Here is a 17738-nt window from a genome sequence, read left to right as displayed (position 1 = left end):
CACTTGATAACTTTTAGTATTTAATACGAATCTACTTCTAATATGTTTTATTCTTACTCTTTAATTTAATAATTAAGATCAACAAATCAAATTTGATATTATCGTCTTCCAAATTAGGGTGGTATTTTATATTCAAGACCTCAAAAATTGGTCAAATAATACTTGATAACTTCTGATATTTAATATGAATCTACTTCTAATTTGTTTTATTCTTAACCTTTAATTTTATAATAAAAAATCAACAAATCAAATTTGACAATGTCAACTTCCAAATTAGGGTGGTATTATATATTCAAGACCTCAAAAATTGGTCAAAATAACACTTGATAACTTCTGGTATATTTATTACGAATCTACTTCTAATATGTTTCATTCATACCCTTTAATTTTATAATAAAAAATCAACAAATCAAATTTGATATTATCGTCTTCCAAATTAGGGTAGTATTTTATATTCAAGACCTCAAAAATGGGTCTAAATAACACTTCATAACTTTTGGTATTTATTGCGAATCTACTTCTAACATGTTTTAATTTTATCCTTAAATTTTATAATAAAGATCAACAAATCAAATTTGACACTATCGACTTCCAAAACAAAAAAAGGGTGGCATAAACGAAGAACGGCGGGTTGGTTCTAATTCTAAGGGGCCATTTTAAGCCGAGACTTCTACTTAAATAGATAAAGATTTTAATTAAATTTATATCTATAAAGGAAAATTACGAATAAAAGACGCGACACCAAATGAAGGAAAGGAAAAAAATAATCTATATTTTATCAATATAGAAACAACACAGTTTTCTGATTTATTAGCTTTGATGGGAAACGATACGGAGATGGTAAATAGCCTATGGGATCGCCCAGATCAGCGTGTATATCCAAGGGTTTACTAGGTCGCGATGATGAGCGTTGCATCGAAGCGCAAAGGCCCAGCCAGTAACGGGAGGAGAGAGAGAATCTAGAGAAAGGGATTTTTCCTGCCTCCGAGAATCCCCTTTCGTTCCCTAGAAACTCGACCCGTACAGTCAGTGCCAATGCAAGGACAGAGAGAGAGAGTGAGAGAGAAAGCTGTTTATCGCCTTACGAAATTGCCAAACATTTCTGTGTATGCTATATTTAATAGACGAGAGGGTTTGGAAACGATAATTCGTTCAATTTTTAATTAATCGTACTGAATATTAAATTAATTAGCTCGATAGCCTGTTTATATATTTCATTTCAAAATTCCCTGACTTTTCCAGGTTTTCCCTGATCAATTTTTATGGCGCTTATTTGTATAAAAGTTAACCTTAGTTCTGGTTAAAAATTAAAATTACTATTAACTATGAAATATATTATATATTATTATCGGAAAATTACAAAACTAATAAGGAATCCTTTTTTATCACAATTTCAATATCCCATTTTCAAACTCCCTAACCCTTAATTTTCCTGGTATTCCATGCAGCCATGACACTCCTTAACATTTAAAGTTAGGGCAAGAAGCGATATCTAGTTTAGTAGGGAGAAGGTATAAATTCGCCACATTTTTAGCTTTATCTCCAGTTCAAACGTAGGTCCGGAGTTAATCCTCGCCTCTAAATTACAACCAGCATCTCATTGGTTCTTGAAAACCCACGTCAGCGCGATGCGAATGACGGGAAAATTACAGTCATATTTTCCGACTGAGGAGAGGCAGCGAAATAGCTCGGCCTCCTTTTACGACCCCCCCCCCCCTCAGTATTTTGAAAGGGGGACTGGGACTATGGCGCGCCAATACTTAGGCATCTTAAACCTTCTCCCTAATAAACTAGATATCGCTTCTTGGTTATACTAATACCGGGTTCATTCATAACTGAATACCCAGATCCCAAACACGGTGCAAATTTCACAAAACCAACAGACTGTCCAAAACCACCTTATCTAACAAAATGCCTTATATAGGTTTTATTCCAACTCTGGCGCTATCCATTCCCTCAGGTCTTTCGGCCCCATATTATTGGAAAATGATCGATAAGTGCAAAGTGGAAGCCGCATCCTTCTTAACGTTAAGATACAACATTTCCTAAAAGTGAGGTGTGGGAGGGGGGGTGCAGCGAAGGGACAAGAACTTTTGTTGTTAAAGACGTCTGAGACGACTGTTTCCCCAAAAATATTTTTGGCCTCATTTTCGACGCCCGATGTTTGGCCCTTACTATTAAAAGGGGTATTTTCTTTTTCTTCTTTCTTTCTCTTTAGGCACGATTTTGATCGAGTGTAAACGTGCCTCTCTCTCTCGCTCTCTTCTTTACCTCTTTTCGCTACTGTTATCATCGATTAATTATAGATTTAGCCCACTTTTAGGAGATAAAGGGCCCCCCTTTCGAACTTTAAGGTATTGACCAAATATATCAAAACAACATACGTGAGATGGGAGATTGTGTTAGTTAGAAAGAAATGGTTGAGGAATTAAGTCCATGAGTGATCTATTTTCCAACGATTACGTGGCTGATAGGAAATTTTGAGATTCATATTCCCTGAATTTTCCCGGTTTTCCGTAACCCTTTTTTGCGATTTTCCCTGAATTTTTAGGTCCAACTGTCTTTGTAATAAATATAACTAAATAATTGCGTTTAAATCGCATTTTTGAATATTTAATGCAAAACGTTGCCATTTTTGTGTCTGTTGAAACGTGATCTCGCTAAAACTTCACCAGCTGCAGATATTTTAGCCACTCTCTTGACTTTTATGAAATCGTTAAAATTCCATGACCTTTTGGCCCATTTTGAAATTCCCTGACTTTCATGAAATTGTTAAAATTCCATGACCTTTTTTGCCCCATTTTGAAATTCCCTGACTTTCATGAAATTGTTAAAATTCCATGACCTTTTTTGCCCCATTTTGAAATTCCCTGACATTTCCCTGACCTATGGCAACCCTGGATTAAAACTGTAGAGGATGAATCAGTCATCCTTTTTTAGGCTTAAAGACAGGTTATTCTTAGACCTTTCATAACATGAAGACCCGGGAAATCGCCAAAATCACATAATCAAAAAATTCCGAAGTAATTCTGATGTCTCAAAGTTGTTCTACATTCTTACAAGAAAATCTTAAAAATTTTCAAATTCCCCAGAGAATATTTACAACTATCAAATCCTCAAATGTTTTAAATCACCAGAGTCCTGACCTTACCAAAATATATCTATTTATTTAGACTCTAAAATATTTCCACAAAGAACACCTTCGATGCTACATTTCAGTTTAACTCTATTTCAAATACATTAAACAATTGTAGGCAATCCGATTAAATTTTCGTAACAATATCTCCTCCTCCAAAGGAAAAAAAAATAACAACAGTAGGAAAACCCCCATTTCCTACGAGAGAGAGAATGACATCATCTTTAAACCTAGCGATTGGTCGATAGTAGGGTCACATGACTTTAGCCTGAAACTGGCAAAGGCAAAACGCCGGCGGTGAAGTAAATATCGGGAAATAGTAGCCTCGGAAAGGTTGGGTTAAATTTCCGCACGTTTTCTTCCGAAATTTTTACTACTTTAAGCAAGAAATTTTCGTGATAGTTTAGCTAATTTATTGATAGTTCTTGCAGAGGAGTTTATTTTACTATTTAAAACCTCTTCGCATTTTAATCTTACTAATCTTTCGAGGTTTTAAAATACCTCGGAAATAATTTTTGGATAAACCCCGGTTCCAACTTTAAAGTGTAGTTCTGGATCAAGCAGTGATGGTGTGGCAACGTGAGTTTATTTATATTTATTTATTTATTTAAATTTAATTAAGATTAAACTATTTTAAAAAGTACCCAAGGGTGCCAAGCAACCAATCATAATTTCTTCATCATAATTTGAATTTTAAATTTTATGCAAATTCAATATAAAGCGGGGATTTTTTACTCGGGTTAGGAGAGAAAAAAAGAATAAATAAATTTGCTAAGAAAAAGTAAGTTAGGGTTACCAAGTAAATATGGATGGGGTTATTTAATTCCTAGAAAAAGGTGATATTCCCTTTACTCTAAATTTTAAGATTTCCATTTACTTTTAATTTGATAATTTAAATATAATTATTAAATGTAATTACTAATTATTTATTTAATTTAAATCATTTAAACTTATTCGCAAAACTAAAGAAATCCAAAAAAATATATTAAAAATTCGAACAGCCCCTGTAAGTTATTTTCACCCTGAACACCGGTGTACCGCGGGTGAAACATTTCTACAGGCGCTGGTAGAAAAAGCATGGGCAGCTTTACCCCTGGAAGTAGGCTTTGGGGACCATACCATAGCAGAGGAAAATTGGCAGAGTTCAAAGAGAAAATGTCAAAATGACGCTCGGTTTCTGCATTTAGAGGGTGTGACACTAAACTCCCCTTTCACGTACGAAACTGTACACGTTGCCAGCGATGTAGGAGTATAGCTAACGTTTTGGTCGAAAGTTTTACTTTCCAGAGCTAGCTAGCTATAGCGAGTTATTTGAGGTCTGGAATCTGGAGCCGTCCAGTCTATGGCTGTGACGTAACTAAAGAACTTGTCGATAATATTCAGAGCCAAAAAACCAAGGCCATTCCCGTTAAACTTAGTGGCCGTTGCTTCCTCAGTAGGGCTTCCCTGAAACCTTTACAATAGCGTTTAAACCCTTTTAGTCGAGGGGCTAACCACAACGATAACATTTTGTACATCACCAAGGACTTCGCTTTATATCAAAGGCACTTTATAAGACTTCCTTACAAAGGAGCGTTTCACCCCTCATCCATGAATTAAATCGGGCTTCCTAATGAATATTTAACTGGTTTTAAATACAACTAAAATCAGTACGACTCTTTATAGAGCAAATCTAGATTCATATCTAAATATTCGGGGTGAAATGCGAATACATTCCGAGCGAGTCTTCTTCTAATTTAAACAAACCGAGCTATGACGTACGTTATTTACCAATAAAATTAACTGGGCTACGCACGCACAGGCAGATATTTTGTGTACTGAAGGGATTTTGATTGTTTGAATATGGTCCTTTTAGATATAATTAATTATGCCAAGTTATGGTCTATAATATACAGGGTGTTTCTGATAATTGTGGCATAAATTAAGTGCAGTGTTCTCAGCTACACTTTTTCTCTGCAATCTTTTAACACTCACTAATGGTCTGGCAACACTGGGGGAACAGGAAAAAAAACACCTTCAGAGGAAACTATGCATACGATGTATTATTCACAATTACGGACGACCATAAAAGGATCACCTACTAGTTAATATTATTTAAATTTCAAAGGCTCCCTTAGGAAGGGGGAAAGAAAAATATTATGCAGGGAAGACATAAGCATAAGGTGGCCACGGGGATATAAACTGCTACATTATTTACAACGTTTACGACCCTTTGAAGTCTCCTTACCCCAAACGCAAAGTAATAAGGCATAACCGTATCCCAGCAGGAACGCAAAAAAAAAGAGGTTTTGACCCAAACAAATGACCTTTCTCTTTATAGTCTTAAGAATAGGGGTTATGGAAAAAAATTGCAATGGGTGTTGAGGCCCTGTTTTTTTTTCTCTCTCCAAGAGACGTACTAAGCCTTGCACGACTCTTTTGCAGTCGACACGCGAACAAACAGAGTCCTAGCTAGCTGTATAAGTATTGGTCAAAAATTCATACACCCGATATAACCTATCTTTCTTATACAGGGTGTTTGTGAAAAGTCCATCAATAATGAAAGGGCGTATTTATTGGGCCATTTTGAGTCGAAAATGTTCTATGACATTTTGCCGTCCGAGCCACGGTTTTCGAGTTATGATTTGAATATTTTAGGGATGACCCCTTCATTAAATTAGCGCTGTCTTTCAATTTCTTAATTAAATTTAAGGGGTCATCCGTAAATTACTCCAATCATAACTTGAAAACAGTGGCCCGAACGGAAAAATGTCATAGAACATTTTCGACTCAAAATGGCCCAATAAATACGCCCTTTCATTATTGATGGACCTTTCACAAACACCCTGTATACCAAGCTAAGCCTTGCGTGTGTTATTGTTTGCAAAAACACATCGGATCTTAGCTCCAATACGTTGTTGCGAGATTCGCGATTGAAAATGAATGTATGAATGAATAAAATATGCAATCTCTTACTTTGAGTGAAAGAACAGTCGAGAAGGATTTGTTGATTTCGTTTCATAATATATCGTTGCAATATTTCAAAATCTGAAATAATAATAAAAATGATAATAATAATTAAATATTTATACATTTATTGTATCAGACAGATAACAAATCCATAAATTTGATTGACAAATTGAACCTCGTTACGATGCAATCAGAACACACCCAAAATTAGAATCTTTTAAAAAAAACTATGATTATACCGTGCACTGCCCTCTAATAACGTGACGTCATTACCCTGCACCTTTATCCTATTACCTGTACAGGTATTTCTCCGCAATTCCATTTTCCCCCTAATATGGTTGCTCATTTTTGGCATTTTGCCGTCTGGAACTTATTAGGGCGTTTACCTATTTTTCCTCCACGCTGATACGGACGGTGTGGTTTGGTTGGTGTACGTCGCTTCATCAGGATAATGTTAAAATCGAGTAGGAAAAACCTCACCCCTCTTAGAAGTCTGGATGGATATTAAGGCTTATACATGATACGTGTGTGAAATAACCGGAGAAGATCTCTCTCGTTTCTAAAATGGTGGTTGGGTTCGCTTTACTTGAGAAAAATTCGCTACTCAAAATTAACCCAATCAGATAAAAAAGTTCCAATTTCATCTTAATTTCAAAGCATAGCTTCTAACATTTTTAATTATGAACCGATTTTGATGTAATTGGTCTTATTTTGTAGCTTTTAATATTCTATATCAGACCCCATTTAAATTTCTTCCCATTAATATCATTAATAGGCCTAAATAATTAAGTTTAATCCAAAAAAATCAACTTAATCTTGATTTCAAAATTAGCTTCTAACATTTTTAATTACGGACCAATTTTGATGAATTTGGTCTCATTTTGAAGCTCTCACTCTGCTCTATCAGATAATAAATAAATTAACATCCCACAGATATCACTAATAGCCTAAAAATTTAAGTTTAATCGAACCTTGCATAACTTTCCCCGCAAAAAACTATTACTTTCCCTCTACAATGCGAACATTCATTTTTAGGAAGGAAAATTCAGCCTGTTCTGGAAAAACGTACAACGTACGACGAAAACCACCACCACCAGAGGGAGATCATCGTTATTTAGATAAGGGAAAGAGGCAATGCCCCGGGAAAAGGAATGGGGCAATTGCCCTACCCCACTCCTCCGTTCTATCCAGGTCTTTAATCTAGCGCCGCAAAAAACCGGGATCTCCCTCTATTTTTCGATTACAATTTCGACCCCCCGTATCTACCTTTTGGCTTTTTTATATAATGCAAGAAATTCGAGGGGGCATTATAGCCTAGTGCTATGGGAGTTCTTGTTAATAATAAGAGATTGGTTGATAGTGGGGCGCCCGCCCAATCACCATGACAACCGTCAGAAATTAAAAGGAGATTAAAAGAGGCCCAGACCTACCACCCAGGATCTTCCTTTTGCTAAAGGAGCTATGAACAAAACAAAAATATGGGAAAAATTCTCTTTAACACCAGCAGGGGGAATTTTGACACGCGCGAAGCCACGAGCTACGGGGATTAAATTTTGACATTGCAAATGACGTAATATCCCTTGACGCCTACTTACTCCTCCCTTTCTCTTTCTCTCTCTCTCTTGGTTCCAAGGGATTAAAAAAACTGCTAAGGCAAAGGCAAAGGAAAGGATTTCCTTTTTCTTTTTCTTCATATACCAAATGCGGAACCACTGATAACATAAATGCAACAAAGAAAGAAAGAGAAGGAAGGCAAAAAGAAAACTAAAAAATATCGATTTTTACGTCGATGGTTTTTATACCGAAACATTAGGCCTAAAATATAAAAAGCACCAATTTGACGTAATGCGTGGGTTTTCCCAAAGTGCGTATAGTTAATAACAATATTAAGAAAGGTCTGTCTGTCTGATAGTAACGCTCTCGCGGCGTGGCGTTTAGCTTCGAAAACATGATTAATAACAGTACTAAAAGCAACTTTAAAATTAAATTCGCCGTAAGGGTTTAAAGCCCTTAGGTTTTTAGATATCATACATAAGTATCATGATAAGTTTATAAGATGTTCCATAAAGCCTTCGTAGAGACTTACAACTCGAGCTAGTTCGAGAACGACAAACGAGATTTGACTATACACTCGGTTAGTTTTGCAGTCCATCTTGTTCCTATTTAGTCTGTACTAAGCCTTTGACAGCGCCCAGTCACCAGGCGTCGCTTTACCTCGAATCTATGACCTACGTCACTTCATGACAAGCTCCAGTTTGTAACCAGTGACAAACGTATGGAACATATCTAATGAACTTATGAGATTACTAATAACATTTTTTAAATTTAATGATATGTCCTTTCTCGAACTGTTTATTAAAACCTCATTGCTCGAAAATTCAATTCCCCTTAGAAAGAAAATTAGAAATCTTTCCATAATCCATGATAACGTACAAACTCGGGGAAACCATTTTCCAGGAAGTCAAACTCAATTCCCAATGCAACCTTCAAAGCTAAAGTGCTTTTCTTTATTCTAGGTTGGTTCTCGCTAAGCTTAATTCAAAACAGACTAAAGGCACGCGAGTCTAGCTTATTACAAAGCTGGTCAGATCGGTCAAAAGAAAACAAAATTATGTACCCTAAGCCAAAAGTCGGCGTAGGAACGCACTGTTAAGTTAAGAATATCAAGAAAGTCAATGACGAAAAATGTTAGATTATTTCTTAACTTTAGTATGTCTTGAAAAGACAAAGGTCTAAAAAAAGACAAAGAAAAGGAGATGGACAGAAAGACAGACAGAATCCCTGTGGCATTGTTATTTCGATGGAAAAAGGGGGAGGGGGATTTTTCCAAAGGCCTCCTATAATAGTTGATCGTCTATCTGGGGGAGCTTAGGCCTAACTTGGGTTAAGCTTATAGTAGGAACTATTCCTTCCACGGGGTTGGGCTTTAACGTTTCATTGTTGGGGCACTAGAGCGCGTAGTGGCGTTGGGTTTTCGCGCCCCAAGTCACTGCCTTTTATCGATTGGGCACTGGGGCAACCTTTCCCGCCAAAATCTTTCAACTCACGCTCGCCCTATTCGCCTTGATAGCCTTGTCGCCAAGCGACTCAGCGCTACTGGACCAGTACCGTACGTATAAAAAAAACCCCCTGTTAAGGCGTCAGGCTCATTCCAGGCACGTCTCGTTCGTTGCCTGCTGCTATACATACACCAGCACGGCTAGCTAAAACGAATATACATCCTCCTCCTATAAGGTGCAAAATCTTTACGGTTTCACCGTATCTAACCCTCACCAGCTACAGCCTGTGGTGATCATTTTCTTTTTCTAGGTAGGTTTATGTACCTTTTCGCGGGCTTGAATCAGATTTTTCATTTCAAAATTCCATGACAGTCTAAAGTCATTTTCTCCGACCAATTTTTTCCACTTTTATTTGTAGAAAGGTCAGCATTTTGTGGCTAAAAAAACTACTAATACCAAACCAATGTACTTGCAAATACAGGGTGTTTTTGATAAGTCTGACGTAAATTATAGATTGCATGTGTTCTTTGAATCATACCATAAGTTCATAACTTCATAAGATATGCTCCATAAGTATGACGACACTTCCTATACTTCGTGATGCTAGAGACTTACAGCTCGAGCTAGTTCGAGAGAGAACGACAAGCGAGAATTGAAGTCCTACACTCTGTGGTTAATTTTGCAGGACCTCCAACTTCCTATTTAGTCTGTACTAAGAATTTGACATCACCCCAGTCACTAGGCGTCACTTTACCTCGAATCTATGACCTACCTCACTCACTTCATGGCAAGCTCCAGTTTGTAACCAGTGAAAAACTTATGGAACATTCTACAGGGCCGGTAGGCCCTTGTAGATATGACTTGATACTCTTTTGTAACGTTAAAGCAAAATTCACATGCTTTTACCAATTTTCCTATGGAGATTAACATGGGGTTTTTCGTGATATTTAACCACCTCTAACTGAAAAACTAGAGCGAAGTTACTTTTCGGAATACTCTTAATTTAACAATTAAGTATTCAGGGTGTGCGATCGGCTAGTCTAATCAGAAACAATTAAGTCTAAGTATGTTAATTTTAGTTAATTACAGAAGTACTTGTTTCGACCATCGTGATTGGACATAATAATAATGCTAGAGCTCTTCGAAAACTCAAAATAACCAAGTATCTATGGTGTTGTGGTTATCACGTCCGCTTTACACTCGGAAGGTCCCAGGTTCGAGCCCTGGTAGATACATGACTTGAATATCGTTATTGGACACAATAATAAGCTAGATCTCTTCGAAAACTCAGAATAACCAAGTATTCATTGTGTAGTGGTTATCACGTCCGCTTTACACGCGGAAGGTCCCGGGTTCGAGCCCTGGTAGGTACATGTTTTGACCATCGTGATTGGACATAATAATAAGCTAGATCTCTTAGGAATCTCAGTATTACCAGGTATGTGTAGTGTAGTGGTTATCTCGTCCGCCTAACACGCGGAAGGTGCAACGTTCGGGCCCTGCTAGATACATGTTTTGACCATCGCAATTGGACATAATAATAATCGGTAAAGAAAACATAATTACTCAAAATTTAATTACATTAAGACTGAAGCGACAGATATTATATAAAAACGTCTTGGTTTGGACCAAGGCCGAAAAACAAACGATATGTGTGAGGTTTATCAATTGACTGAAGTTTCAGATATTGAAATTTTTTCTAGTTATTTTTATACACTCAATCCTTAATCAATATTTAATTCAATCAACTGATTTTACTGTTAATCGACCTAGTCCCTCTAAATTAATTGAAAAAATTACATATCAACGCTTTTTCAAGAACAATTACATTTTCCGAAAACATTTTATCATGAAATTAATTATTTTGAAGGGATTTCGTGTCGATGCTCACTAACTTGTGAGCATCTTGACCGACATAGTTTTAATTGTTGCTGGCTTGACAAATTTTCAGGTTTGCACCAAAAGAAGTTTAAATCTGTTTTAAGTTGTTGATAAGACTGTCGTTTAGAGTGAATGTCGTCTACTTAAGACAAAGCAACAAAGTTTATCCTGTGTGGTAAAGGGTAAAGATCACATAAACAGAAATACTTCTCAGACTTGTTATATTCATTTCCCGCGGAAATAATATGGTTAAACACATCATTCATTACTAGTTATGCCAAGAAGGTCACATTTAACTCCGACACCCCCTCCCTCCCTCTATTTTCCCAATATATGGCATTTTATAATCACCAGTGGTTTCAGTGTATGGGTCATCTGAGCCGTCGCAACACACTCAGCCAATATTACCATAGACTGAGTTATGACCAAGAATTCTTAAGTACGGAAAAGGAAGTTCCAGTGCAACTTTACCATCAAAGAGGCGACAAAAGAAATGTAGCATTTCGATATACGAAATTAAATGTATAAATTCGCGCAACACCCTTGTTTGGCATCCACGATCAAATATTTACATTTTCCATTCGAGTTATGCCAAAGTTCGCTTGCTTGTTTTAGACATCCAGTAGACATCAAATATTCAATACTGTATCCTCAACATGATAAATTAATTTCTCGATAAAATGTTTTCGGAAAATGTAATTGTTCTTGAAAAAGCGTTGATATGTAATTTTTTCAATTAATTTAGAGGGACTAGGTCGATTAACAGTAAAATCAGTTGATTGAATTAAATATTGATTAAGGATTGAGTGTATAAAAATAACTAGAAAAAATTTCAATATCTGAAACTTCAGTCAATTGATAAACCTCACACATATCGTTTGTTTTTCGGCCTTGGTCCAAACCAAGACGTTTTTATATAATATCTTATGAACTTATGGTCAAACTGAATGCAAAGAGTCAAAGGACACTTGGTCTGCAAAGTTTAGTTACGGGGATACGTGCTCACAAACAGTCTGGGAAATAGCACACTTCCTCTGGTCCAAAACCAGTTTATTAATTGCTTAGACTAGTTTTTTAATTCAAAAACTGGGGGTTACTGGTCCTCAGGACCAGTTTATTAATTGCAATCTATAGGAGAATAAAGGTGGGGACCAGTCCTGAGACCAGTTTATTACTTAGGACACTAGGGGGTCACTGGTCCCAAGGACTAGTTTAAAAAATATCCTTATTTCCCAGACTGCTCACAAACATTGATTGGCCCCTAATGTTAACAACCAATAAGAAATTCATTGCCTTTTGTGACAATTTTAAAATATTAAAAACTTGAAATTACTCAGTCGTAAAAACGTATTAAAATATAAATTTAAAATTAACAACACTTTTTACAAAATTATCCAATTTATTTCAACGCGACGTTTACTTTCTCAAAACAAGATGGCCCAAGGGCTGGGCCTTAATAGTAATTTTACACGGCTCACGTGACCCCCCGTATAGTTGACAACTAAAAACATTTCTGAAACACAATCGTGTATCCCTTTAATTTCTAATAACGTCACATTTCAAATAATATTAATGAAACTAAATTGTGCACCCCACTAAAGTATAATTTTTAAAAACCATACGAATCAAATAATGTATTTAAACAAAATCCTGGATCCCCTAAACCAGAAATCACTATGACCGTAAGGCGTCCCCTCTATTTTACGAAACCTAACCTAACCATCCAGCATAATCTCTGATGTATCACGCGCACAAAGTGCAGTAGTGCACGAAAATTATCATCTTGTTTCCCTTCACTCAAAAAAGCCCGCGAGATTTAAACTACCTTTCTTTCCTCTCTCTCCGAGCGGGATGCCCCCTCTCCCTCTTCCCCCTCTCACTAATACACGGCTCACGTGACCCCCCGTATAGTTGATTTCCAATAAATCGTACAACTAAAAACATTTCTGAAACACAATCGTGTATCCCTTTAATTTCTAATAACGTCACATTTCAAATAATATTAATGAAACTAAATTGTGCACCCCACTAAAGTATAATTTTTAAAAACCATACGAATCAAATAATGTATTTAAACAAAATCCTGCATCCCCTAAACCAGAAATCACTATGACCGTAAAGCGTCCCCTCTATTTTACGAAACCTAACCTAACCATCCAGCATAATCTCTGATGTATCACGCGCACAAAGTGCAGTAGTGCACGAAAATTATCATCTTGTTTCCCGCGAGATTTAAACTACCTTTCTTTCCTCTCTCTCCGAGCGGGATGCCCCCTCTCCCTCTTCCCCCTCTCACTAATATACCAGGCAGGCAGTTCTCTCTCTACGCGGAGCTTCGTATCGCCACCGCGTACGCTAGCGATCTCTCTCTCTCATCGTAAGCGTACGTTTCGCGGACGCGACCGGTTTCCCTCTCTCTCTCATCGTAAGCGTTCGTTTCGCGGACGCGTCCGGGACAGGGACAGGGACAGGGACAGGGACAGGGACAGGGGTTTTGGTGCCGTTTCTTAAATTTTACCGTAATTAAAATTACGTGTAAAATTAAAAACTAGAGCGAATGCCAAAGTTGAAGAACGTTTAATTCATCATTAAAAAGACTTAACGGATAACTTTTAAGAGGAAATGTATTTAAGGGGATAAAAAAAGAAAAGAAATAAAATCGTTCCAAATAATTCGTTTTAACTTTGTCCCTCATCTTTCTTTTCATAAGACCTCCCTGTAATCCCGGGGCTAAATTCCAAGTAGATTATTTTTAAATTTTTTATATAGGCCTACACCCGTAGAAATTTATTTTAGCGATTTTTATCGATTTTAATGAAAAAACAAAACCGTCGTCGTTATTTTAGCTCACTAATGAGGAAAAGCAAAATTCGTTTCAACGACTCGAATTAAAAGATTTTTTAAAAGATAAAGGAATGTTTCTTTCATTTCCGCTTACGGTTACGGTTAACGTTTACCAACATTAAGACAAGCGCTAATAAAATTTATAATTAAAGGGATAAGTGTTGTATATAATAATATATTTTAAAAATCAGTTCGTAAATAAATTAATTATAATATAAATAAACAAATAAATAAATAAATAAATACGGAAATTCAGAGTTCAGAGTTGTATACAGGGTGTTTCTAATTATTGTAAATTTGTTACATAATAACGATGCAAAACATTATGGTAAAATATAGAAGAAAATTGCGAGAAATTTTGCAAAAATATAGAGGAAAATTGTGAGAGATTTATGCAAAAATATAGAAGAAGATTGCTAGAGATTTATGCAAAAATATTGATGAAAATTGCTAGAGATTTATGCAAAAATATTGATGAAAATTGCTAGAGATTTATGCAAAAATATTGATGAAAATTGCTAGAGATTTATGCAAAAATATTGATGAAAATTGCTAGAGATTTATGCAAAAATATTGATGAAAATTGCTAGAGATTTATGCAAAAATATTGATGAAAATTGCTAGAGGTTTATGTGCAAAAACATAGAAGAAAATTGCTAGAGATTTATGCAAAAACATAGAAGAAAATTGCTAGAGATTTATGCAAAAACATAGAAGAAAATTGCTAGAGATTAATGCAAAAACATAGAAGAAAATTGCTAGAGATTAATGCAAAAACATAGAAGAAAATTGCTAGAGATTAATGCAAAAACATAGAAGAAAATTGCTAGAGATTAATGCAAAAACATAGAAGAAAATTGCTAGAGATTAATGCAAAAACATAGAAGAAAATTGCTAGAGATTAATGCAAAAACATAGAAGAAAATTGCTAGAGATTAATGCAAAAATATTGAAGATAATTGTGACATTTATGCAAAAATATAGAGTAAAACTAAAATTGCGAGATATTCGTACAAAAAATATAGAAGAAACTAGGAAATTCAAGAAAAGTGTCCAACCTGTTTGACCTCTACATTAAAGAAAAAACACCCTGTACAGGAACTACTAAGTTAAAAATAAATGAAAGAAACAGAACAACAAAAGCTCTAAACTAAATTAAATTAGAGAGACCCCAAAAAAGCAGCACGACATTGTTAATTCAAACGCTTCCTATAAGCCGAAATGCGAAATCCCATTGTTATTTTGTTCTGGATTGACAATGCCAAACGATTAATTTTATCCTTAATTCAAGGGCAATGTATTACAAACAATTACAAACATTTATCCTTTCGTCGTATTCAATCAATTAGGAAACGTTGTTATTTTTAAAACACGTACCTTCTTAAAACATTACGGCGATTTAAGTTTTTATTATCCTTGACCAGTGGGCCGTGTAACGTCACGGATTTTAATACGACCTTAAAAACGCGGTTAACCAAACGAGTTGTCGATCTTATTAGCAGCTGAAAATACAATTTTTTTCTTACTTTTAATATTTATAACAACTTTTTCCCCCTAATGGGAAAAAATTAACAAAAAATATTATGTGTATCATTTTTTAATTTTATAATTTTTATCGGTTATATTTTTGGGGTTAAAAATATTGAATGACAGATAAAAGATTTAAGGGTAGTCTGCTAAGATTAATTTATACTGCATAGTTCCTTAGCACCTTATTAGATAAAAAGGAATTTTATAGTTTCTTAGTACCTTATTAGATAATAAAATATTTATACAGTTCCTTAACACCTTATTAGATAAAAAAGATTTATATAGTTCCTTAGCACCTTGTTAAATAATAAAATATTTATACAGTTCCTTAGCATCTTATTAAATAAAAAATATTTATATAGTTTCTTAGAACCTTATTAGATAAAAAAAGATTTACATAGTTCCTTAGCACCATATTAGAAAAAAAATTATATAATTCCTTAAAATTTATTAGATAAAAAAGATTAATATAGTTCCTTAGTACCTTATTAGAAAACAAAGATTTATATATAGTTCCTTAACACCATATTAGATAAAAAATATTTATATAGTTCCTTAGCACCTTATTAGGTAAAAGAGTTCCTTAACAAATTTATAGAAAAAAAAACCCAATTTGAAATAAACCTTTTCTATAATTTAATGAAATCAAAATTATATATTGTACATTGATGGAAATTATAATATTAAATAGTTTAAATAATTTAAATTTCCTAGTTAGGGCGGATACAGCAAGTTTAATTAATGCTAGCATTCCTACATAGATAATTATACTATAGGCCTAACTAACTTTGTAAATTATTATATTTTGGTTGTAAAATTAATAACTGTCACAAAATTCCGCGGGTGTTTAATTAAGCGAAAAAATTAAACCTTAAAAAAAAACCTACCACAAACTTTCAGCTAAAGTAATTTTTTACAACCGTAAATTTTAGTTATTTTGCATAAAATTTCGAGGGAGGTATACTGCCTAAAAAATGTTCTCTTTTTGATAAACGGGGCCAAAATATTATGAATGGTTAGAGTTTTACGAAAACTACAATATACCGGATTTATGGCGCTTCTAGATTTTGGTAATGACTAATTTATACAAAGATTTAAATAATTAAAAAAAAAAACTCGATTAACTATATACAAATTTTAAAAATAATTTGTAATTATAAATTTTCAGGTTAATAGTTTTTATAAGGGAAATAATCAAGGTGTTTTTATTAGGCGTATGAAATTATACAGGGTGTTTCTGATAAGTTTGGTATAAATTAAGGGGGATGTTCTTTGGGTGCACGATTTTTAGTCGAAAATATAGCTTCTATGAGCCATTGTTTTCGAGTTAAGATTGTCCAGAGTATTTTATGGATGACCCCCTTAAATTTAATCAATAAACTGAAAGACAATGATTTGATTGCTAATTTAATTAAGGGGTGATCCCTAAAACACTCAAATCATAACTGGAAAACTGTGTCCCTTAGGGCAAAATGGAGATAGAAGTTACATTTTCGACTCAAAATCGTGCACCCAAAGAACATCCCCCTTAATTTATGGATGACAGACCTATCAGAAACACCCTGTATACATTTAGAAAGATGCTTAAAATAAACGGGCAAGCTAGCTAGTAAATAATATATTTAATTTAAGTTCTCGAATTTATTTCTCGGAAGAAAGTTAATCAAAAATGCATTCAGACGTTCTGGGCATTTCGTACTTCGTAGAAATTAGGAATAACAATCCAGGAAAATGACAAATTTTTTCGAGTTAAAATGCTTTATACTCGAGTACCTAAGCGGCAATGTATTAAAATGTGTACATCTTTCTAGTAAAGTTAATAATATTATCCCTAGAAATTATTATGATAATTTATGCATAGACGCACAATAGTAACGAATATAAACATATATACATAAGGAAAATAAGGAATTAAGACATGCCTGATATATTTAATTCAAGAATTATTCCACGAGACTATACCTAAATCTTCCATGTCTAAATATATTTCCTCGTGAGATTATTATTACGATCAAATTTGCATAAATATACCATCACTAATTGTTTCATTAATTAAATGACCTCTTTACTTAATAAGAAGTTCCATAATGATCTTAATTTAAAAATATTGATACTATGAATAACATTACCGTTACCCAAACAAATAAATAAACAAATAAATAACTAAATAACTAATTGGGTTTTTTTTTCGGAAAATGTTAATTAAAGGTCAGAGACTAGGCTATATAGGTCAAGATATCCTGAACTTTCAACCCCTGTAAATCAAACTATATAAAATATATAACGGACATAAGATTTAAAAAAAAAACCGTACTAACAATCAAACGTTACAGCGCTCCTTGTTGTTATTATGTATTAGACACAATTAAAAATAAATACAAGTCCTCATTTAAAGGTTT

General features: G+C 34.5%; 2 protein-coding genes across 6 annotated transcripts in view; one reads left to right on the top strand and one right to left on the bottom strand.

Moving 5' to 3' along the window:
* Positions 1 to 17738, top strand: part of LOC149653996 (uncharacterized) — a 52962-nt gene that overhangs the window by 11143 nt on the left and 24081 nt on the right. Inside the window, exon 1 of one of the 4 annotated variants that reach the window (XM_089845359.1) lies at positions 3535 to 3715. The exons of the other annotated variants lie outside the window; for them this stretch is intronic. Coding sequence (XP_089701485.1) covers positions 3703 to 3715 — 13 coding nt within the window. The 5' untranslated portion in view covers positions 3535 to 3702. Of the gene's footprint in view, positions 1 to 3534; positions 3716 to 17738 lie in introns of those variants that run through there. 4 annotated transcript variants of the gene reach the window in all.
* LOC149653997 (uncharacterized) overlaps positions 1 to 17738 on the bottom strand; it is a 113814-nt gene that overhangs the window by 75532 nt on the left and 20544 nt on the right. For both annotated transcript variants that reach the window (XM_089845370.1, XM_089845372.1), the window contains exon 2: positions 6092 to 6163. The gene's annotated coding sequence lies outside the window, so the exon portion shown is untranslated. The remainder of the gene's footprint in view (positions 1 to 6091; positions 6164 to 17738) is intronic.

Source organism: Phalangium opilio, unplaced genomic scaffold, assembly GCF_054372755.1.
Source record: "Phalangium opilio isolate 3A_F unplaced genomic scaffold, DU_Popi_V2 ptg000079l_1, whole genome shotgun sequence".
In the NCBI taxonomy this organism is placed as follows: Eukaryota; Metazoa; Arthropoda; class Arachnida; order Opiliones; family Phalangiidae; genus Phalangium; species Phalangium opilio.
This window is presented reverse-complemented; position numbering and strand designations above follow the sequence as displayed.